Source organism: Lonchura striata, chromosome 1 (assembly GCF_050655825.1).
Source record: "Lonchura striata isolate lonStrDom1 chromosome 1, ASM5065582v1, whole genome shotgun sequence".
Lineage (NCBI taxonomy): Eukaryota > Metazoa > Chordata > Aves > Passeriformes > Estrildidae > Lonchura > Lonchura striata.
The window spans coordinates 85834683-85858669 of NC_140703.1; the positions used below are offsets into that span (position 1 = coordinate 85834683).

Sequence of the window (23987 nt, forward strand, 5' to 3'; positions counted from 1 at the left end):
GCTGCTCGGCGCGCCCGCAGCCCGGCCCGCTCCTCCTCCGGCGGCGGCAGCCGCACAAGAGCCCTATTGTATTATTGACACTGCTGGGCTCCAGGCCCCGCCTCTTCCCCTTCCCTCCCTGCCCGCGCCGGGCCTTCCTGCCAGCTGCGCCGGCAGAGCCGCCCCCCGCCCCGAGAGCGAGCGGGAAGCGGGCAGCAGGGAGGGAAGGAGGGCAGCGTGTGCAGCGTGTCTGGTCAAGGTGTGGAGCGTATGTCCTGCGAGCAACGGCTGAGGGAGCTGGGTTGTTCAGCCTGAAGAAGAGGAGGCTCAGGGGTGACCTTATCACTTTCTACCACCACGAAAGGATACTGTAGCCAGGTGGGGGTCGACCTCTTCTCCCAGGCAACCAGCGACAGGACAAGTGGTCTTAGTCTAAAATTGTGACGGGAGGTTTAGGTCGGACGTGAAGAAGAATTTTTTCCATAGAAAGGGCGATTAGATACTGCAACGGGCTGCCCAGGGAGGTGGTGCACTCACTGTCCCTGGAGATGTTGAAGAAAAGACTGGATGTGGCACTCAGTGTCATGGTCTAATTAACATGGTTTTGGTCATGGGTTGGACTTGATGCTCCCAGGGCTCTTTCCAACCTAATTCATTCTGTGATTCTGTGAAGGGGCTGGAAGGGAAGGTCTCAGTTCTCAGCCCTTCTAGTGGGTGTCAGGGGCTGGGGGAAGAGAACCATACCTGAAACCAGGTGAGAGACAGGAGCCGGCTCCCACCACTCGTGTGTTACTTTTCCCTTTGCCAGTTCAGAAGATGAGCCAAGGGGCAATGCCTGGGCTGCATCCCTGAAGCCACTGGCTACCAAGACTCAGCTTTGGACTGGGCAGCTGGTGGCAGTGACAGAGGTGGCACCTCATCACATCCCTTTTACCTTCCAGCAGCTTCTGAGGGCGCAGTTCATCCATCTCAGCCCAGTCCAGCATTAAACTGAGAACATATTGCCTCAGTGGCACAATTTGTAAAATAATGAGCGTAAACTTTACCTTAAGGCAGCTTTTAGCCTGCAATGTTAATCATTCAGCCCATGACATTGAAACAACATTAGATAGAAAGTACTGTAGGAAGCATCAGAATAAAGGAAACAATGGCAAAAATTCAGCAAACCTCCTCCATTGTTACACCCCACACCTACACTCATTTCCCATACTGCTATTATCAAGTATCGCTTGCGTGAAACCCTCTGGAAACCCCTTTTGCCTTCCTTACCAGAAGGACTGCTGCAAAGAGTCGTAGCTGGAAATCATCCTTCAGCTGCTGCAGCCCTGTTTCTCCATGCACACAGTAACTGAGGCATGGAAGGACTGTGGAAACTCAGCAGAGAAAGAAATGGATCCTGGGAACTCAGATCTGGGGTACAGGCCTTCTCTTAAGGCCAGACACAGAGAAGAAATAGCAAGATTATAATAAGGAGTACAAAGGAGAAAAAGGAGGAGATAAGCAGCAAGCATGGAAAGATAGTTTGGCATGCCTGAGCTGCATTTCTACAATGTTTTCTGACAGCAGCAGAAAGATGAAGAGAAACAGATCATAAGAAAGGAGGCACTGTTTCAGCCAAATGTTCCATCTAGATCAGCCTAGCCTCCCGCCTGCTCTACCAAGTCACGGGCACCTCGCACTGACTTCCTCTTGGCCCATGTGGGCATCCACGGTAAGATACTTCCCCTGAGTACTCTCCAAGTACTTAATGACATTTCCCAAGCAGTATGTGGAGCGTCTGTTTAGTAACCCTCAACAAATCACTTCGAGTACTTGTCCAAGTCAGCTCTCACTGAATTCTTGTATGCTTCTGACTGTAAATCACTGCTGGCAAGGGTTTCCATGCATCTACTACCTGCTTCAAAATGAAAAAAAATAGTCTTTTTTTCTTTGGAATAACTGGTTCATATTCGTGAGTGTAATATGAGGCATAGCTTTCTACAAATGCAGTTAGACCACAACTAAACAGCAATGCTGAAACGTATGACTTCCTTCACACACCAGCAATCACCTCATTTGCCTTCAGTTCATTTACCTGCCAGAAAAGCACTCTGAGCAGCTTCAAAAAACCACAATATCGAGTAAAACACCAATAATGCTGTCCCTACCGCTGCCACATGTGGAATCCTTTATATCAAACCAGGTGAAGCAGGTAGCAGGGCAAGCAATATTGAATTTAAGACAAGAGATTTGGAGACCCAAATGAAGGGAATTCAGAGTGATAAAACAAAGTTCATGTACTAAAGACCTGTTTTGTCTAAAAGAAGTAAAGTCTGATTGAGTTAAACTAAACAAAAACTATTTTCAAGTACCAATATCTTCATTAGGATTTCAGAACAATTTCTATTTTTTGTATGTCTATGAAACCTGCTTAGTAGAATAAACTTGCAACACACACACACACACATACACATAATGTTTAAAGTACCCATCATTCTGAGGGACAATAAAGAATGTATATTCCCATCAGTGAAGGAAACATCCTTACAAGAAGTTTCCTGCCAGATTACTTTATATATGAGTGACCTCAACAGAAGCAGATGCAGCCCAATCCAGGAAAGGTGTTTAGCAGCTATCTTAATTTCCCATGTCTGGAATCACACACATCTCCCCACTCTGGCTATCACACGTCAAGAGAAAATTACATCCAAGCTTCTAATTCTATAGTAAATCCATAGCTGTACATGGTGGGCTCATAGCCAAAAGATAAGTGACATAGGAAAACTAGTATCAGAAATTCTGTGGGGCTACAAGTTTCAATAAATGCTTTACATTCACTGTGTATTTCTATAGGAACACCAAGCAAGATGAATAAATAGGAAGCAGATTGTACACTTTTGTTCTTTTTGAAGGTGTATGCAACAACAGTTTCTACATTTGCATGAAAGGATGAACTTCAGATGCAACACAGTTTCTACATTTCCTCATGAAAGGATGAACTTAAGATGAACTTATGCACCTAGAGAATATAAGGAATTTACAAAGCCAGATGTTAACATATTGATAAAATGTAGCACAAACAGGAAGTCTTCCAAAGGAAGACTGATCTAGAAACTAGAAGAGGTATGATCAGGGTAAAATAATGTATGCACATAACATACCCAAGTTGAACCAAGTCCTAACTCAGCTGTACAAAAGCTGCCTGTGGTTATTAGGATATTAAGAAAGTTACACTGAAGTAGGGTTTAACGTTTGAGGAGGTGGTCATGCAGAGTTTAACATGGATCTGAAACACAAAAGAAGCACCTCTAACTGAAATACCTAGAAGTACTCCAGTAAATTTGAACAACAGCAACAAGATGTATATTTTTATACTGTATCCACTATTGCTGATCAGATGCCAGTGAAGAAAAAGGTAAGCATGTCACAGAGGAGTAGTCAGTGGAAATAAGCATTGGAAAGGCCTGGAAAGTTAATTCAAACTCCTTACCTCCAAGTCTTTGTGGCATTCCCAGCCTGCACATAGAAGCCTCCATAGCTAGTGATTCTAGTTGTTTCTGGTAAAAGAAATAGACAGATACCAAAGGCTGGTATACCACTTTTCTTTTAAATGCATAGATGCTGCATAAAACTCCCTTCATCAGCAGAGCAGATACCATTGAGGAAAACTTGATACACTGTCCTTGAAACCAGAGCAAGCATTGGCAGTTACTGGCAAGAGACAGAAAAGCTTAACTTCCTTATTTTCCTTTCACAGTGAGCAAAATCATTGAACTGTTGCCATAAAGCACAAACATGCACCTGCAAATGTGAGCATTAATTATGACCACAGAGAAACTTTCATTCTTCTGTGTAAAAAAATGCAAAGCAGAATCTCAAATAAGGATGACTAGCCATCTCTAAACCCTTGTGACTAAAAATGTTTCTAATGCTCACTAGTAGAAATAGAAGCAAAGAACACTCAGAACTTCAAAAGATAGTCTTTAAACACTGAATCCAATCCTTTAGCACTTGTTGGGGCAGCTATCAAAAGATGCCCTCAGGTCATAGTACAGCCCTTCCATTTTATCTCCAGGACCCTGTAAAAAATGGCCCCTGAAGTGTTGGGGTTTTTTGTGGAGAGACTTCAGAAGTGTTGGGAAGATCTCCCTTCATAGAAAGATCAGCACAATCAGACAAAAAAAAAAAAAAAAAAGTACTTTCACAATCATGAGCCATTTACTCTCTTAAGAGCAAAATGTGCCAGTTTCACTTCCCAGGATCTGACAAGTTCAAAGTTCTGTGCTTAGGGAGATCTTTGATTTATCTTTCTCCTTCTAAGACAGTAGCACAGAATGCAGAGGGCTGCTAGTAGCTTTCAAAAGCGATTAGTATTATAGCTCTGTACCTTAAATGCATAAAAGTAAGTACATAACAAAAAAAAATTTCAAATAATACATTTTATGCTTGTATTAGTGAGGAAAAAGACCTGAAAAGTTAGCTGCCTCTCTGGTAATATACATCAGTTTGGGGGAAATCTCACCACAGCAGACAGCATCCATGTAAGTAGGGGAGAGTAGTGCTGCTGCTCCCTTCAGTGCTCAGAAATCACAGCTCTGTGGTCATCCCACCTTTCCATATCCCCCAAAAGGTTTGATTTTTTTTTTAATTTTTGAGACACGAGTTTAATGGCTTAAACAGGAAAAAAAAAAAAAAAAAGAAAAAAACCCAAGCTTTCCAAGTTTTCTTCCCTATGACAAAAGGTTCCTAAAATTAAAAAAGTAGATTCTCACATGACTCTATGAACTGTGACTTCACTACCATAATACTTGTGTTAAAATGAAGTTGGAAAAGCAGAGAGCTTTTAGACACTGTGTCATTTAGACACACAGTTCTTTGAACTCCCAGTACTGCAGAGGTGCTTTGCCTTAAATTTAGCTTCATCATTTGGGTAGAACTTATAATAGCACATTGCTTTCAGCCTTTGCAGTTTGGGAACATCAGACAAACACTCATTTAAACACTCTTCAAGAGCCATTTAACATCACTGTAATTTCCTATCTATCAACTTTATCTGTTGTTTGAAGGACAAACTATCTACATATTTTTTAGCAAAAGGAGACAAGCAAAATCCACACTTATTTGAAAGATCTCCTAGACCCTTGCAGCACTGGACATTTTAAGGCCTTGAGCAATTGGAAGGAGGATGACTTGTACTTGACAGATGCTGGCCACGTTGCTTAATATACATTCTGGAAAAATACTCAGATACTCTGGCTATGAAATTGTAATAGCTGGGGATCATCATTAAATGCATCAAAAAAAAAAAAAAAAGGAATGAGCAGTTGCACATTTTTTTTAATGCATTCAGAAAACTTCAGAGCTTTTTTAAAATCTTCTCTCACTTCCTCCTCCTTTTTTTTCTCTCTTACTCAGAAGCAGTGATGACTACGTGTGCTTCAGGAAGACTCTGACCACAAACATTACCAGCAACAGTCTTATGGCAACCGGGCACTCTGAAGAGATGAAAGCAGTAAAAAGGATTTTTCTATCAAACGGGACACCAAGATATTAATGTCTGGACTGTTAATGCTCCATGAGTCCCAGGCATTCAGTTAATCCTCCTGCACATGTTGTTTCTAGCAGGTTTGATGTTTGCAAGGTTTTGCCACATGTAGATGGTTGTATTGAGAGACAGCTTAGACTAGACAAGTTTAAGAAAAACCTCAGGATGGCAATACAACAAATTATTACTTTTCAGAAATTGTTGTCCGCATACTGCAAACTCTGCAGTCAGTGTCCAGGGGACAGGGTGGACTCACAGAGCTAGCTGCCTTCCAACATATACTGCAGCAAAATGCAGTTCTACAGCACACAGCTTCAGGACGTGCTACAGCCAGTTGCACCATCCCACTCAAATCATAGATGCTAGAGACAATGCTTGCAATTGGTACTTGTTCATAGCTTCTGAAACTGTTGGACTAGAGTTTACATTGTTTAGATCAGATTTAAACATGCCTTGGAAGAGTTGTTCCTGCAGACCTCCAAAGATGTATATCACCCTTGTGGACTCAGGAGGCTTACTCATTAATTCAAAAAAATAAATGGCACAAAGGTCTCAATGAGTCAACAAGGAACTTTATTATTTTAGAAGATATTATCAATGCTGATTTAAATTTGTGCAGAACCCTGAATTCTGTATTAATAAAACCTAAATACTTAAAAGCCAGCCATTTAAATAAGAAAATATTCAGCTCCAGAGTTTTACTCATGCTTAAGTCAGTAAAACTTTTTCCCCCTTTATTAGTAAGAATGACTTAAGCAAGTGTTTTGTAATAAAAGGTTAAGTCTGCTTCATGGAATTGAAAAAAAATCTGTCCGAGTTATGTAAGTGCAGCCTGGTACGTAGATTAAAGTAATGCAAAAAATGTATATATATTAAATGTGACAAAAGAAATTGGGCAATCTTCTACCAACTGGGGCACAGATACTTCATGTTTTTATTTGAAGATGTGATTGGTAAAAATGATGAAAATACTTACGGGTAGCTTTGCTATGACTCAGACACATAAAAGAACAGATTATTAAGCAACTTGGATCCAACTGGGGCAACAAGATAGTTTTTAAACTGTACATTTGTACAAAAATAGCTAAAGGTAAGCCAAAAACTTTGATACTTTAAAGCGTCACAATTTTACTCAATATATTCAAAAGAAAATTGTATTGATACAGTACTTTATGTTCTTTCCAAACATTTATGTTTAGTGAGAGTTACCCTAGACCATCTCTGCTTGGAAGAGTCACATTTCTGACCAGTTTAAAGCCACATTTGAAAATGTATTGAATGTTTACCTATTTTCAGAAGGGTTTTACTCATTTTCAGATATTAAATGGACCTGCTTTCTAAATTAACAAGTTTACTACTATAACCACCACAATCTCTGACTGAGGAAAAATCCCTGATGCCAAAAAAATCACCTTTTCTGAGAATGAATGCCTAGAGAGTTAAAGCTTATTTTCAACTAGCTGTGAGTATCTATTTCAAGATATATCCCTGTTTAATATCCCAGTTTTTATACCTAATATAATGTCATTATGTTTTTCAATATACCATAATTTTAAAACATCTTCAGAATCCAGAGTTCAAATATTTCAAATGTTTATTATTAATCACATTCACAGTGTAATACAAATTACATTAAAAGCTACACATGAAATATACAAAGAATACATTAAACACGTACCAAACACGTACCATTCTGTAATGCAAAGAATTCCTGACTCTTAAGCTAGAAGTGGTTTTAACACCTGTTAGCAAGAAATGGAAATCAATCATTGGATTGAGAAACACCTTCATTATTTAGGGAGTTTTATTAAAAATTCTTGAAGCCAGTAAAAAGGCCATTCATGTTAAAAAAAAAAAAATCACCACTGATCTTTCCCAGCATGTAGAAAAGTTATTCCACTGTTTCAAGTCCCATCCTCCAGCAAAGGGAGTCACAGAAGTCCATTTAGCACTTTGTTTCCAGAGTAGGTTGATGATACAAAAAATAAGCTATAAACATACACATAATCATGTGTCAGCATGTAACTTTGGAAATATTATATGTAGAAGTTTAGAGACCAAGATAGTCTGGTATATGTACTGCTGATAGAAATCACACAATGACAGCTCTGAAGTACATTATACAATTTCAAAGTACTTTCCATACCAAAATAATACATTTACTGTACATGTCTAGATTATTTCCTGTAAATGTTGACTGATTACTTGTGCTAGTACTTTAGAGAGTAAGATAAAGGTTTTAGTTCTTTTTACAGCCTCACCTCACACTTACCAAAAACAAAAAAAAAAAACAAAAAAAAAAACCAAAAAAAAAAAAAAAAAAAAAAAACAAAAAAAAACCAAAAAAAAAATTCCTGGCTAGCTAAGTGCAAGTAACTGGTAATTTCTGATACCAGCTGAATTCTGGTGGTGGCTTGACTTTGTTAAATAAAAACATTTCAAAGAAGAGGCAACTTTCTTACCTCCAGTACACCAATAGTTTAGTTTATTCAGAAGATATTCTTCTTTATATAATCTATGCATAACTGTAACAAGAGGTCCTAAGGACATATGCTTGCGCTTAAACTAAAAGCAAGCATGTGCCCAGTAGCAACAAAATGACAATTCAGAACCTCTTTTGGTCATTACAGAACAATGAATTTCCGAAGAGATTCTTTCATGTGCTAATTAAAAAAAAAATTAGAGATGTCTTTAGCCAACCACTTTGGAGCTCCAGAGCTGTGAAACCGATGAGTCAAGACTCAAAGATGCATCTTAAGTTAAAATTTGCAAGATCTTCCCTTTTGATGGATGACCATAATGAGGAAATTGCTTTAGCACCTCAACACAGCCCCAGTCCTTTCAATGAATTGTAAAGGCTATGCAAGCTGGCAACCCATGTTTTAATTATGAAATTTGGATTTCTGTGTCTGCATGCACAATTGATTCAAGTATTACAGAGGGCTTGTAAACCTGGACTGAAGCTTTAAGTTCATGTGGAAAAATCAGGATGTAATATGCAAAAATAAATCAATCATGTAAATCATGTATTTAATATCCATATAGATTTGCATTATAATATGCATTATTTAGCAATAAGCATTATTACTGAGCACTATTCAGATGCATCTTACAAAACACTCCTTCCATCTGTCTTTAGAATTAATACAAAATAAATCCTATGGCAGTGTCTAGCACTTTACAGCACTTTCTATATTACTTCCGCATGTAAAAGCTTTCTCCTGGGGTCTAGGAAGGAAGAAAGGGTTTTTAATGCCATCAGAGTCCTTCTCTGACTTCCGGCTACGTCCCTTCTAGCAAACAATAATATGCCAGAGCTTTATTGCTCAAGGGCAAAGAAACCTCAAATATATCCCATGTGTGAGCTGGCAATGCCAGAGGCAGATGTATCGCCAAAGAACCTGTGCAGATCTTAGAGTAGCTTCAGCAGAGCACTCATGCTCAGGATTCACCTCAAAGCAGAAAAGCCTGGAAGTGCTCACTTACCAGAATGCTGTTGTGACAACTCTCACCATAAATGTTGTTGCAAACAAATTTATTCAAAAAGCATGCTGAAGCAGAGTAAAGCCAAAGTCACAAACTTTTGAAAGCATGCTACAAGTACAATTCATTTCAGACTAAGCTTTCAGAAAAACTCAGCGACTGCTTCCTTCCTGGACCCCCAGTGAAGACAAATTTGCATGTGGGAAAATTTTGAAGGGCAAATTTCACATAAATACACTTTCTAAACAATACATCTGAGTGAAAGATAACAATTACTATTGCATCCAACTTGGATCAGCATTGCACTTTAAAATATGTATAACCATTAGATGTTGTCAAGAAACATTCAAGTGTCAATAGATTTTTAGAAATCACTGTAAAAACGTTAGTAGAAAAGCTCAATTGCTTTTGAAGTTAAACTTAAGTTTCAAACACAATGCACATGGCTAGCTATGCAGTTTACTCCAGTTGAGATAATATGGTATTAAAAACCACCAGTGGCATTATAAAAGGGATATATGAGAAATACAAAACTAAATGACAGAACTACTGTGATATTGAAGCCAAGTGATGTCCAAGTGCTAAGACAAACCATATGTGAGCACCTTCATGCTAAACTTCACATTCCCATCTGCATGTCAGCAAAATTGTAGAAATTGTCTACATCTTGAGATGCTGATGCTTTGCTTTCCGACACAAAAACCTGTTTTGTTAAACAAAAAAACAGTTATGCATCAGTAAAAGCAGTCATGCTCAACTGGAACCAGTAATGCTCATTTTTAGTTTTGCATTTCATGAGAGACACAACTCTGTTGGTTCTCACTGCATCTCTCAGCCCTGATGCATCCACCATTTGTTATCATCACCATTTTCTAGCACACATGCTGGCTGCATTAAACCTTGCCTTCAGGATCAGGAGCTTGGGGCTTCATTATTCAGGGGTCACAGCTTCAGTTAGTGTCTATTTAGATATATTTTGATTGGTAAAGTCAACTCTCTCCAGAAGAGTGGGGAAAAAATATATACACAAAATCCTTAGACTACTACTTTCCTTTACAGAAAGGGAGAGTTTGTAAGAAAGACTTCCTTGTACTATATTACCATAAAATATCTTAATATCTGCTCCAGAAGATGACTATTTTTTAAAAGGTAACTTCAATTACTTTTGCATTTTTCAAAATGTATCAATGTATGTTAAAGTCCAAGCTCCAGGACAGTCACCTTTGAAAGCTTTCAGCAGACCAGCAATAATAGTCTTAGGTAGTATCCAAACAGTTGAGAGTAAATTGACGACATTGTGGGTGTTTACCCATCTCAATATGCAAGCAATAGCCTCAATCAAAAAATTAAATGGGATTACTTATTACAAGATAACTCTTTTCCAGAAACTGGGCAGCCTAGTTCCAAGTATTTTGAAAGGAACTGAAAGACAGCAAGGAGCTGCATGGATGAAATGTCTCAAAGACATTCTAGTCAACTTTGAACAGCTGCCTGAAAGCAAAGGTTTTGTCACTCTCCTGTTATCAGGAGTGCTCTAAATGTTTCCATAAGCATTCTCAAAACCATTGCCATTTAGAGAAATCAAACAGCAAGGAAAGAGGAGATGTGGTGTAAGGAAGCTAAAGTGAAAGAAGCTGACAGAAGAAAAAAGAACACTGTCTGTGAAGGACAGCATTCTGTGGCATCCTACACAGCAAAAGCAAACATGGAAAAAAGTTGAAATCTCATCATATTATCTTTGTTGTGGTTTAATAGACAGGACACCACAAAGTTAAGTGACTAAATCCAAGACTTGAAGTGGAACTTTTTTGTGCTACAATTATAGAACTTGATTTTGTGTTATGTGAAAAAAGTTTTAAGTGGAAATCTTATATTCTTCAGTGGATTTGGGGATTCAGAACTCTCCTAGGACAATTTTCTTGTCAGCAAAAAGTAACTAATGAGTACAAAAAATAAAACAACAACAAAAGGATATTCCAATTTTACTACCCATGAACCTAAAAAAAATGTGTATCTCTTTATCAGTATCTCAGTACTGTATCTTGACCATGAAATAGCTCAGACATTCTGTAATTTTTCTGAGAACAAAGCAATACACCAGCTTACCTTGGTCCCACTAAAAACTTCATTTACAGTGCTTCGACATTGTTCCACAGCACCATCTCCGTTGAACTCCAAAGCAACCACTGGACCTAGAAAATAGTTTAGTCTAAAATCAATAATACTTTTAAGCTTGGCATTGAAACAGTAGATTTCTCAACCCATAGGGAATTGTGAAGCTTGCAACAAGCATTTTATTTTTTTGCTTGAGCCACCCCATAGTGGCAGATAGAGCATTAAAAAGACTTAAACATGTTACAAAAAAAAGCTACCATGTTATGTGCAATTCCATGCCTTTTTTTTTCTTTTTTTTTTTTAGATATTTGGACAGGATTCCAGCTTTACTTCTTGAAAGGCAGCAATAGCACAAAAATGCTAAGGAGTGCAAGGCATCATGGAAGTGAGTCAGACTATTCTGCTCAAATAGTGAGCCATTTCACAGACATCTGGAGTGGGATTGAGTCATTCAAGCACTTTTGCTTCAGTCTAAGATAGTGAATTGCCCGATTTTTAGACTTGTTCTTACCCACTATTTGCAGATCTGCTTTCTCTGGTTTCATTCTGAACATGGTATTTGTTCCCACATGACTGTAATATAGCCTATAAGCAGGACTATCATCTTACAAGTGCAATGACTTGTCCTGTTCTTGCAATGAGCATTACAGACCTCTCATGTCACCATGAAAAAACCTGCTTGTTGCTGCTAAGTTTGGGAATGTGCAGTGAGCTTTAGCGTGTAACAGGTAAAAAGACATCAGTACTTCTGAAAAAAGAGACAAAACCCAACTGCAGTCATATCAATAGAAAGACTTCTGAAATACTCTGACGGTACACCAGTTGTCAAGAAAATTTTAAATACTTATCTGCTTTATGTACACCTATACTGATTTGGTTAAACAATTTATACATAAACACTGAATAGCTCAGTGGTTGAGCTATCACTGGGATAAGTCAGAAATAGTCTAAAAGCATGAGCTTTTTTTGACCATTCCAGGCAGATCTGCATGTGCCACTGCTCCTGAGCTATGCAGTTGGGCCACTAGGGGGGGAACAGAAACACAAAATATATGTGAAATAACTTATTTTTGATGCCTTCAGGAGTTTTGGCTGGTTTAGGCCCTCACTGGGGCTTCCAAAACTCATCTCAACAGGTTTTGCAGTATGCCCTTGAAATAAAAAATTGTCCTCCATTCCTCCTTCTTCTCCAGAACTCTCTAGTGACAGATTTCTATAACAAGAGGAGAAAGAATACACAAACCTTTTTCCAGCAGTGGAATGAATTCTAATGCACTCTGCTGGAAAACTCTGTGAGCATCCTCTGCCTTCATTAAAACTTCTTTAGTCTGTACCAGCTGAAAGCCTTTGCTAGTCATCTGTTAACAGAGGAAGAATTCATGTTAAAAATGCTTCTAAGGCAGAGTTCAACTTGAGTATCCAGATTACACTGTAATAGACTCATTTTTCCCATACATATTAAGTCTCAGAGCAAAGGGACTCTTTTTGCTCTTTTCAGAGATCATTTGCTTTTTCTACACTTCTGTTTATTTTCATTCCATTCATCCAGATTTTCTCCTCTGCCCTAGTGAACCTAGAGGAATAAATGTGAATGTTTTTGTGTTATATATTAGGGCCTGGGGTTATGTGTTTTTCCCCACAATCCTTCACAAGTAGAAACTAATGGGAGTTAAAGTCATTCAGCATCTGGAAACAAGCAGTCAGTTCTCTTTAGTCTGCAATCGTTCAGTCAAGCATTAGCTCAAAGTCTCATCAATCCACTGCTAAGTTTTCAGTTTTGGAACAAGAGTTAACAACATTTGAAAACACATATACACATTCCACCCCCTCATTTTTACTCCAAATCTAATATGAAACTAAAAGCACATGGGGAAAGAACAAATACATTTTTGCTTCCAAAACATCCATTAATCTACAGAGCAGTTAGATTTCCCACACAAACTCACTAACTAGTCCTTTAGCATCTTTTTAACTCTAACTTCTAAATAACTGCTAACAGAGGAGAACACATCTATTACTCTCCTCCTGTAGCTGTTCCTTTGTCAGAAATCACCCTTAAGTATCATTATCTGCCTTCACTCAAGTAACTCAGTAGCTCAGACTTATAAAAGTCCAGCTGGGCAGCGAGGAGGCAAGGAGACACCCTACAGCTTTCTTTCCTTGCAGATAAAAACCCAAGGAAAAGAGCTCCACCAGATGTTTAGTTGATCATACAACACTGTGATCAGCAGCTTTTGCAGATACCACTCTCAGATGCTGTAGCCTATGGTTACTGAGTTACTGGCTCTGCTCTGTGACATCCTTGGCACTTCAGGATGGTGAAAGCAGCCAGCTGCTCCCAGGTTTTAGCCCCAGGAAAGTACAAACTCAGTCAAGCTTGGAAGCTGCTGTCTCACGGAGGGAAAAAAAAAAAAAAAGACCAATAAAAAAGCTGTTTAAGTCATTGAAGACAGCTGACCAGCCATGACACTCACTGCCCCTTTCAGAAAAAAAGTTCCAATACTGGATGATATGGGGGATACACTTTAACACTTTTTTTTAAAGACTCTCTGTTAGTAATGGAAAAACTTTCAGGACAGACTTTTGTTAGCTGAGACTTTTAGGACAAGCTAACAAGTTAATTGGTTACATCTCTCTCACAAGCATTGTCAATCACGTACACTATATTTGAACAAGTTCATCAAATCAACTACACATTTTCTTCAGTGCATCACTTTGCTGTGCCATGATGGAAAAGTACACCAGAATTGTTAGAGCATAGATGTGCCACTCACAGGATGTCAGTTGTAAAGAACTGACTGATCAAATGAGATTCAGTCTTTTACCGTGCTTTAAAGTTTTAAACAGCACAGTTGATCAGTATGGTCAGTAGACAAACAAAGCCTCTATATTCTCCCTTCAGGGAGAATCAGAGGCTGTCCACAGGAACGTTGAATTAGGAATTGAAAAACCTGAATGAAGACAAAGGTTGCTTACCTCATCAATTAACTTCCTGGCATTTGCAATTGTGTAGTCGCCAGCAAAAAACACAGCCAAACACGATTCATCGCTGTTTTTCTGTCTCTGTCCTCGAGTTATGGGTACGATGCTCTTTGTAGCATCAGTAGAAACCCTGATAGCTTTCAGCTCCTCAGAGCTGGGCAGAGGAACATAATCTTGGACTACAGCAGTTTCAGGCAAAAGGCCCCAGTTATTTTCTCCAGACACAGGGGTAAAGTCATGGATGTTGCTCCACGTGTTATTGAAGATACTCAGACCAGCATCTTTAAATTGTAAAGCAAGCTCGGGATAATAGTACTGGAAACATCCAAATTTCATACCTGTGGAGGACTCAATAATGGGCTGGGTGGCACAGCACAAGAACACCTCCAGCTTTCTGCAGTCCCGCGTGCGGAACTGCTGGCAGGCAACCACACATTTACAGTCTTTGCAGTCACGGAAAAACACACTGCCTTTTATTGGTCCTAAAAAGATTTGGCAATTTACACAGTCATCAATCGTGATTGTAGCAGAATGGTCAAATATGTAGATTTTACAGTTTTCACAGTCCTGAATGACAAATTGTTGCCCTGCTACTTTTCCAGGCAGTCGACCCACAGTTTCATTCTTCAGTCCAGAAAAAGTGTAATCTTTGGGGTCAATCTGAAGGAGGAATAAAATAAAAAAAAAGGTTAAAGTCTTCAAATGCAGAGAATATTATAATGTTAAATGCCCATTGACTTGCACTGATTGAAGTACCACTGAATTGTACAGGATAAACTACCACAAGGGTCTTCAATGAGTGATGAAAGATCAGAAGCAACTCTTTCAGCTAAACTACTGGAATACACAGTATTGAGATACAGCGAAGAAGTGAAACTACACTTCTGAGAATCTCCAGGGGAATAAAAAAAAAAAGCAACTCAGTTTGTCCTTTAATAAAGAAAGAGACAAGGGGAGCTAGTTTCAACTGTAGACTCTGAACTGTTTCAACAAGGATGATGGTTTTGGGTAGAGTAGTAACTGTAATAAATAAATTGTCCAACATACTTACAGATTCATAAAGCTGGAGATACACAGTATTTCCTTTTTGAGTAGCTTGCAAGGAAACCTTGTTGGTGTCAAATAGTATCTTCTCTATTATGTTTACAAACTACAGAGAGCTCATTAACGTGTGCCACAACATCACCTCGTGCTAACAATGACAGGATTTTTGTGCTAACAACACATAAGAGATTGTTTTAGCTAGGTCCAAGAAGCAAAAACTGGCAGTGGCGGTACAAGGGTCATGTTTGCAGATCTCCTCCACACTCCAGCATTCCTCTGGCTGGGGCAGAACAGTTGAGGGAGGCTGTGGCTTTCCCTGGGACTCTCGTTTAGAGAGCAGCAAGTCATGAGCCTCCCAGCACCTGGTATGGATGCAATACAGGTGGAAAACATTAATAATACAGCCCATGCTGTCCTTGAACCAAAGGAATTTGAGCTAGCTTATTTCTAGATATAAGTTAAGTCCCAAGCCATCTACAATTTCTGGAGCAAATTCGACTCTGCCCTCTTGTGAAAGCTCATTAAAATAGCACTTAGAAGTGTACGAGTGAATAACTAGCACAAGATCACTTCACCAACTTGCTATCTGATTATCAGCCTTGAGGCTCCTAACTTTGCTCTACCATAATCAGTTATGCATTACCACAGTTTTGGTGTAGCCCAATTCCTAAAAAAACTTCTTCCTAGCATGTCAAACATTGACACAATATTTAGAGACCAGCAAAAAGCATAAACCAGAACAGGCTAGCGCCAGCCATTCATTAAATCAACTTAGGTAGCTTTTGACTGGAACAGCCAAAAGAAGCTAAAAATCTCTGCCAGCTGATAAAATATATTTTGTTCTATGCAACTTATATGACCTTCAGACAGGAAAGGAGGTTTGCAGCTGATTAATCTTCCAAATAAAATGCAAGCTGAGACAATGAAGATGGCTTTCTAGAAGTCTCTCCTCAATCATACATAATACCACTAGTATACCTTCAGGAAAGTGCTGCTGGAAGTGTTACAAATAAAATTGGGAGACTCAAAAGATAAGGGACACCTTATAGAGACTCAGTCACACAGTATGCTTTGGATTCAAACTCTTCAAGGTCTTTATTCTCAAGTAATGTTACATATTTGTTACATATTTGTTCCATATACAAGTTATTTGTCCTCATATTCTCTCTTACTTGAGAACACAAATATTAAAATTGCTTTTGGACATATTCTTCCCAGGCTTCTCCTAGAACATTTATGTATGTTTGTGTATGTCTGTATGTCAGGTGTTTTTTTTTTTTTCCTTAATAACCATGGGAGACAGACTCACTTTCAAAAGAGGCACAAAGGAACAATTACTTCTCTTAGGAATGAGAATTTCAGTGTTTCCAGAATTTAGAGCTTTTTTGAAACTTGGAACTAAGCATGTCTTTCTGAATTGCTCTGCTCTACAAAGCCTCTGAAGCAGCACTACCTCATCCTACCCAGTGGCCTTTGCAAGGATGTGTGAAACTTCAATTTTATTTAGGCCTAGGTGAAACACTTAGTCAGCAAACTCACAGCTTATAGACATTTTCAAATGAGAGTTTTTGAGTAAGAACAGTAGTCAAGTTGAAGGTAAAAGTTTGGCTTATTATCAGATTCAGGAGCTCCTCTGTTTACCTTTTTTCCAGAAATAATACAGCTTTTACTTCTCAATTTGTTGACCATGCCAAGGAATTTGCACATTTCCTTTGATTTTGCTTTGCAGTTATCCTTTTAAAGACTAAGAGTATTCATTAACACTGCAGTACAGACTGGAGAGACTGCATGAAATAGATTGGATACTCTCTCCCACCTGGGTTATTGCCCCTGAGAGGAGGGGATATAAGACTATAGCAGATATAAATATTTCACTTCTCCTGGACAGAGAAACAGGCCTGAAGGCAGAACCATGACTTTGAGGATGCATCCAACAGCTCCTTATATGCTCATAGAATTGTTTAAATTGGAAACGACCTCTAAGTCCATCAAGTGCAACCATTAACCTGACACTGCCAAGTCCACCACCAAACCATATCCCCAGCTGCCACATCTACACATCTTTTAAATACCTCCAAGGATGGTGACTCAAACATTTCCCTGGGATGCCTGCTCCAGCTCTTTCCATGAAGAATTTTTTTCCTAATGTCCAATCTAAGCCTCCACTGGAGCAACTTGGGGTCTTTTCATCTTGTCCTATCACTCAGTACTTGGGAGAAGAGACCAAGCCTGACCTCCAACAGCCTCCTTTCAGGTGGTTATAGATGGCAATAAGGTCTTCCCTGAACCTCCTTTTCTTCCAATAGCCACAGCTCCCTCAGCTGCTTCTCATCAGACTTGTGCTCCAGACCCTTCACCAGCCCCATTGCCCTTCTCTGACATGCTCCAGAACTACAGCATCTTTCCTGAAGTTAGGAATTCAGAACTGAACACAGGATTTGAGGTACAAACCTCAACAGTTCTAAGTACAGGTCATGGCTCTAGTCCTGCTGGCCATGCTACTTTTGATGCCAGCATGCCATCGGCCTTCTTGGTGCACATTCACCATCTCTGAAGTCTGCAGGTATCATCAACAGGTTAATAAATCACTGCAAGCACCTTCCTTCCCCTGACAGTGAACACCAACTGCTTCTTAAGCTCTGTCTTGGCAATATAGCAAGAAAAAAAAGCAGGCTAGGAAAGCCAAAAGGAACAGAAGAAAATAACATCTGCAGTCTTGTACAACCATAAGCAGGGCTATATACATTTCTCTGCCCATTCATTTGGTCTTCCACTGGCTATAAAATCTTCAGCACATGGCAGGTCAGAAAAATTCAAGTATTTGATAATTCATCTACTTGTCCTTTGTATTTGGATAAAATTTCAAAAAACTTTGTCCAAATCCACCCATCTCACCCAGACAGACACTCTACTCTCCAGCCCTTAACAGGTTGTTTTAAACATCCTTTTTTTCCCCAGGCTGCTATAAGTTCAAAAGGTGACAGTATTCATAGCAGTCACTTTTAATATTTTCAGCTGAATTTAAAGAGTTCTTAGAGTAGATAAGAGTCGTACATTAATAGATATTGGCGCAGTTTAGGAGCTGAAACCTTCTAACTGAAGTAGCTATGCAGAGGTTCAGGCATTACTCCATAGAATGGCCTAACATAACCAGAAGTGATGATGAAAAAGCCAGCCCTTCTTACAGGGTTAATATTTTTCCTTCTCAAAACAGGCATAGAAGTATAATCTTTGGTTCTTAGCAATTGCAATAGTGAGAAACCTGTTACAAAGGGCTAGAGGATAAATTGTAAGAAGCAAGGATTTTAAAGAACAAAAAGGAGAGAAATGAAGGCAAACAAGTTTGTCACGGCTGCTTACAGCTCCAGGACATCCTGCTACAAGTGCAAGATATATTAAGTAGCTTTCCTTCCTGCAAACACTTGTCTTGCAAGAAGGTCAGAGGCTTTGTGAAAGCTGCACATGACATACATCTCCTCAGCCACCATTATTCAGTTTACTCGCACTAAAACCCAGCAGCTCCCATTTGGAAAAAGACTTGCAAGTGCTAGAGCTTCACAGCTTTTAATGGTAACTGTACCTAGAATAGTAAAGGATCCCAACATCTTGAAGTGTTTCTGGTATGAGTTCATGTCTTAGCAAGACTTTTCCACAGGATCCATCAGGGAAGGAGTTTCAGTCAACAGAGATACATCCCTATAAATATGAGAAGGTACTGAAATCCTTACAGTTCTCCTCTAGTTATCTGTGTCTAGGCTGCTGAGCAAACAGTTTGTAAAGTATTTCTAAACCCCTTACACTAAGGTTTTCTCTTTTAAATATAATTCTCAAAAAATCATCCCCTCTCTAAGTCACTATAGATGGCAGTACAGAAATTAACTTAGAGCTGATGACATAGAGAAGTTGGCTGCTGACCCAGTGACATTAAAAGCTGCACCTATAGGGTAGGCACATCAACTTAAGAAGCTTTAAGCACTATTTTTGTCAGCAGGGGAATTAACTTTAGGGAAATAAAAAATAAAAGTGCATTCCCAGGCCTAGACACTTCTGCATATTCATACTTGCATGGGTTTGGTGCCCTCAAGTAATGAGTTGCAACATCCTCTGGAGTTCGCTTGCTGAAGTTACTCATCCACTGGCAGATTTCAAGATTTTTGCACAACAAGAAAAGGTGGAAAATGTAATGCAGGTTCCTGTCTCTAGCAAACAGTTTTTTTGGAGCATCTCCTGCACACAGTGACTTTAGAAGTGGCCAATACAACAGTCTGAACATTTCATTCTATTCTTGGGAATCTTCATGCTTTTCCATAATGCCCATAACATCATAACCCAGTCATTCACATTCAGCAAACCACTGCCAAATATTGCATACAGAAAAAGTGAAAGAAGAGAGGAAGCTACCACAGGCCTGTATTTGATCTAACTGGAAATACTGCTTAATATGAACCTTCTGACTGTTTTTCAGTTGATCTGACCACATTTTGAGAAATACAGCAATAGTTCTGGTGCACCAGGAAGCATAAGGGAGATACATTGGATTTAAGGACAAAATAATTGTTTAGAGAAAAAAAGTTATTAATATTCAAAAATAAAGTAAAAAATGGCTACCTAAACAGGATCTAGACAATTCAAGATACAAGAGAAACATTCATGAAAAACCCTCAAACGTAAGGTAACTAACAAAAGACTATGATTTAGGCAAAAAGGTAAACCTCTTGAGGTTTTTTAACTGTTTAAATACAGCTACACAGTACAAAAACAATGATAGTTGCATGTTTCCTATCAACTAAACCAGTTAAGTTGTAAGTCAGTTGACATAAAACAAAACTTTACTTGTTCCTCCTAAAAGTTAAAAAAATAATCCGAGAAGGAAAGTTCCTCTAAGCTCTAAATGCCACTATAATCATAATCAATCTAATCCTACTTCTTTGAATATGAGACTAAAGCAAAAAAGATGATGCAGCTATTTGTGTTTCTTCTCCTGTGGAGGTCATGAGTGTATCTGCCATCATGAGACACAAAAGCCCCAGTTCCTGTGTGTACATACCCACATTCAGTTACTGCTGTTAGTCATACAGTGGGAAAGGAAAACAACCCAGGTGCAAAGCTAGCTGAAGAAGCTGGGAAGGGCTGAGCACCACCAAGTTCCTCTCCCAAACTTGGTCAGAAAGAGACTCTCATGACAGCCCAAAGACTTCGAGAGACATTAATAATAAGTCCTCAGGATGTAACACAGTACTAGCAGACTCTGGAATAAACTGTGCTAGACTTACACTCATGGACTGAGAATCCTACAGCAGCAATAAACGGAATACTCATCCTTTTCCTTTCTGTTTTCAAGATAATCTGATCCTTTGTTTCTTCTACTGCACCATAAGTAATCTTCACACAGTTCTCTGAACTTGTGGCTGAGTAAGCATTACAGACTCCAGCAGATTTACAATGTAATCTAAATTTGATTACATTTTGTATACATTAAAACTTCTGTCCTCACTTAATAAAGTCACACAGAAATCTGAAAAGGTTCCTCAAGTTCATATACTTTCCTTAATTTCACTTTAGCTATCAGCATCTTATAATATTTTCTATTTAGAATTTTTTACCACATGGTCTGTTTTTGGGACTATTACACAGGTTACATGGTCACTGTAATATCATCATATTACTCTTTGTCTAGGGCTACACTAGCAGACAGTATCAAAACTAACCATTTTTTGCCATCAAAACATGATTAAAATAGGCTCAACTAGCAATGATGTCCTTCAGAAGCAGCAGAAGTAGTTTTGTTAGAGGAACCCCTCAGGTTCCCCCTGCTACACATCCCTAATCACACAAATATGCACACAAGTGTGCCTACATTTTTCTGCCGTGTCAGGATGGCATTAGTTTACAGGAAGACAGTTGGAGTGTCTGAGCAGCAAGATACCTGTAAGAATATACAGAGCATAGTTTACAAAAACTACAGACAATTACCAAACCTGCCTGTGAAACTGAACTATATAACCACAACTGCATCACAAAGTAGTAGAGCCTAAAATCAGAAACACATCCCCAACCCAAACAGTGGAAATAAACATCAAAAGAAAACCTAGCACATCTGTTGACAGAATTGAGGTTTTCAGCATTTAGAATATGATTCAATGCACTTGATGAACAAAAAGGAGTCTTGATTGACTCTTTTCCTACTTACTTCAATTTAACTTTGTGTACAAGCACAAACTTGTGAAATAAATAAGTATATATGAAGCATCAGAAATGAGAAAGCAATAGACAACAGGACAAGGTATCACAGACAACATTTAAAGCTACTACATTAACACTGACAAGGTGTCACCTAATACAAACTGGGATCAACAAGTTTAGTGCACCAAGTGTTCAGTACTCCTTCACCTAAGATAAGATAACTCTGGGTGCTTTCCTAGTTTAATGTATTACTCTTACATCTAAAAAGCCCAATGAAAAATAAGGATGCAAAGAGCAAGGGAAATTAACTTGGACATTAAACAGCCATTTTTAGGCTGTACAGTACAACACTAAGAAGCTAATTTGATGGTTTACACAGTTCACTAGCACAGCCCAAACTCACTGATTCTTCTGGTTTCTAAGAGTCTTTTACAGAAAACGAGGAAGTTTTACATGCAATACATGACCGTGGTTTTTTTACTCCACAAAGATAGATTGTTGGTGCTGTAACAGTCTCATATGTTAGCTTGAGCCTACTTCCAGCAAGTTAACAACAAACATTTCCTTAGCAACAAGGCCGGCTATTCTCTGAATCAAGTCTTTATATATCCTGACTTTCCTTCTTTTAGTTTTCAAAGTTAGCTTTATATAAGTAGAAGGGGTAAAAATTCTGTTGAGCTTTAGCCAGTAAATTTGCTCTAAAATTAAAAAATAGTATTCCAAAGGCTGATTTGGTAATTTACTTCTAGATATAGTTTTGTTCTCTCACTAAAATATGGCTTCACTACAGCCACTCCCACTGTGAGAGTAGTCTCCATACAAGTGACAGGCTGTTATCCTATCTTTCTCCGTCTGCTCCCTAAATATCTGCTATCCAGTCAAAGCAATAAGCCCAACACAGATTCCTCATCTTTATCATCAAGGAGCCAATTCCTCCAGGCCACACGCACACTCTCTAGCTCATCTCCATCTAAGCTTGTCTTAATCTACTTGAAAGACTTAAGGGCCACCCTAGAGCACCTGGCCAAGTTTAAAAAACAAGCAAGCTAAACATTCAAATAAGTTCACACATTTTCTTTTACATACTTGTAAAATATGGCCTAAAGGTTTGAGGATTTTATTTGTTGAAATCACATTAATTATGTTTTTCGCCTGCCCAGTTTTTGCCTCTCCCACCCGAAGGTAGCCAGAGAGGAGAGGAAGAGAGGCCTAGTAGGGTTACAATGTCATTACATATTTAAGAAGCGATATTTGAAATGAGGCTAGGATGAAATACATTTTATCCAGCATTTAAATGCTTTCCCGCTTGAGTCTTCGTGACTGTCTCCTGGAGCTCTGGAAACAGCACGGGAAAGGATTTGACTTCCTCTGTCTTTTTAGGGGCTAATAAACTGGTTCTACTTCCTCAAAAAAAAAAAAAAAAAAAAAAAACACAACCACACGCAAAAGAAAAACCCCAAACAAACAAACAAACAAAAACCACCCCAAAGTCTTAAAAAAACCCAACCAACCAAACCTGCAGCGCAAACAGCGAAGCAGGAAGAATCAATATAGACAGTCAGGACACACGGCACGAGTTTTATGCCTCCGTTCCATGCCCGGTGCAGGGTCTCGCCCGGGCACAAGCAGCTCCCCAGCCATTAATCCCGGTTTTCTCGAGTGAAGCACGCACCCAGGGGACTCCGCGCTGTATCAGGAAGCAAGCAGACACCCGTGGGGACTGTCACAGCCAAGCTGCCTGCCCACAGGGCGCCGTCCCACCGGGAGGCAGCCCCAGCCCCCTCCGGAGCAGCCCCGCACCGGGGACCGATGCTCGCACCGCCCGCACCCGCGGCACCCAGCGCGCCGCCCTCTCCGCTTACACAATTTGAGACTGCCCGGTAAAATCCTTAGGCTAAACACTTTTTAATTGTTCAGATAAACGCACTGAACTGCACGGACCGAGCCGTAACAGCGGGACGGGGAAGGCGTGCTCCCTGCCGGTGCACACACCCCGCCGCAGAGCCCGGAGGGCAGGAGAGCGAGATGCTGCCCACTGAGAGAGGCGACAGCGATAGCCCCAGCCCCAGCCCTTGGCAGCCGCCGGGGCGGTACCTTGGCTCGCAGGTCCCAGCTGTACTGCGGCGCCTTCTGCTCGCCGGTGCCCGCGTCCTGCCCGGCTCCCGCTGGCTGCGGCTGCCGCCCGCCCTGGGCCGGCTTCCTGCGGCGGGAGAAGAAGCACCCCATGGCGCTGCCGCCGCCGCCCGGCGGGGAGAGGCTGGCGGCGGGGAAGGGCTCGCCAGCGCCGCACCGCCCCGCCCCGCCGGCTTCCGGTTTGCTCCCGTCTCCCGTAGCGACCGCGACATTTCCCCTCGCCTTTCCCTTCCCCTTCCCCGCCCCGTCCCGCTCCAGCCATCGCCTCCGGCCGGCGGAGGCGCCTGGACGGGGCGGTGCCTGGCAGCGGCGAGGCGGCGCCGCGGGGCTGAGAGGCCGGGGGCAAGCGGGGCAGTCGGTTTGTCCCGCGGTTTGTCCCGCGGTTTGTCCCGCGGTTTGTCGTGATCCGCATCGCTCCCCCGCCCCGGGGAGGGTTCGCTCCCGCCCGTCCCGCGGGAGCGGCTCGGAAGAGGCGGCGGCTGGCCGTGAACCCAGCGCTCTACCGAGGTGAAACCTGTGCCCCGCCGGAGCCATGTGCGGGTTC

General features: G+C 40.4%; 1 protein-coding gene and 1 long non-coding RNA gene across 2 annotated transcripts; one reads left to right on the forward strand and one right to left on the reverse strand.

Moving 5' to 3' along the window:
• Window positions 1–7: 7 nt before the first annotated feature.
• Window positions 8–7770, forward strand: LOC146768749 (uncharacterized). The gene is made up of 2 exons (XR_014949567.1): window positions 8–1690; window positions 5374–7770. It is a non-coding gene; the product is annotated as an uncharacterized LOC146768749 (long non-coding RNA).
• On the reverse strand, window positions 7080–23606 carry RP2 (RP2 activator of ARL3 GTPase). The gene is made up of 5 exons (XM_021546592.3): window positions 23405–23606; window positions 14078–14743; window positions 12345–12459; window positions 11093–11178; window positions 7080–9689 (listed from the first exon to the last, which is right to left on the reverse strand). The coding sequence occupies exons 1-5, from the start codon at window positions 23534–23536 to the stop codon at window positions 9606–9608; spliced, it is 1083 nt and encodes a 360-aa protein (XP_021402267.2). The 5' UTR covers window positions 23537–23606; the 3' UTR covers window positions 7080–9605.
• Window positions 23607–23987: the final 381 nt, after the last annotated feature.

Bases quoted from the DNA above. Each gene is read 5' to 3' on its own strand.
- RP2 (XM_021546592.3), bottom strand. From the start codon at position 23,536: ATGGGGTGCTTCTTCTCCCGCCGCAGGAAGCCGGCCCAGGGCGGGCGG. The intron at 11,179-12,344 runs GTTTGTGTATTC...ACTATTTTCTAG, and splicing joins CATTCCACTGCTGGAAAAAG to GTCCAGTGGTTGCTTTGGAG. The intron at 9,690-11,092 runs GTAAGCTGGTGT...TTAACAAAACAG, and splicing joins AAGTTTTTAGTGGGACCAAG to GTTTTTGTGTCGGAAAGCAA.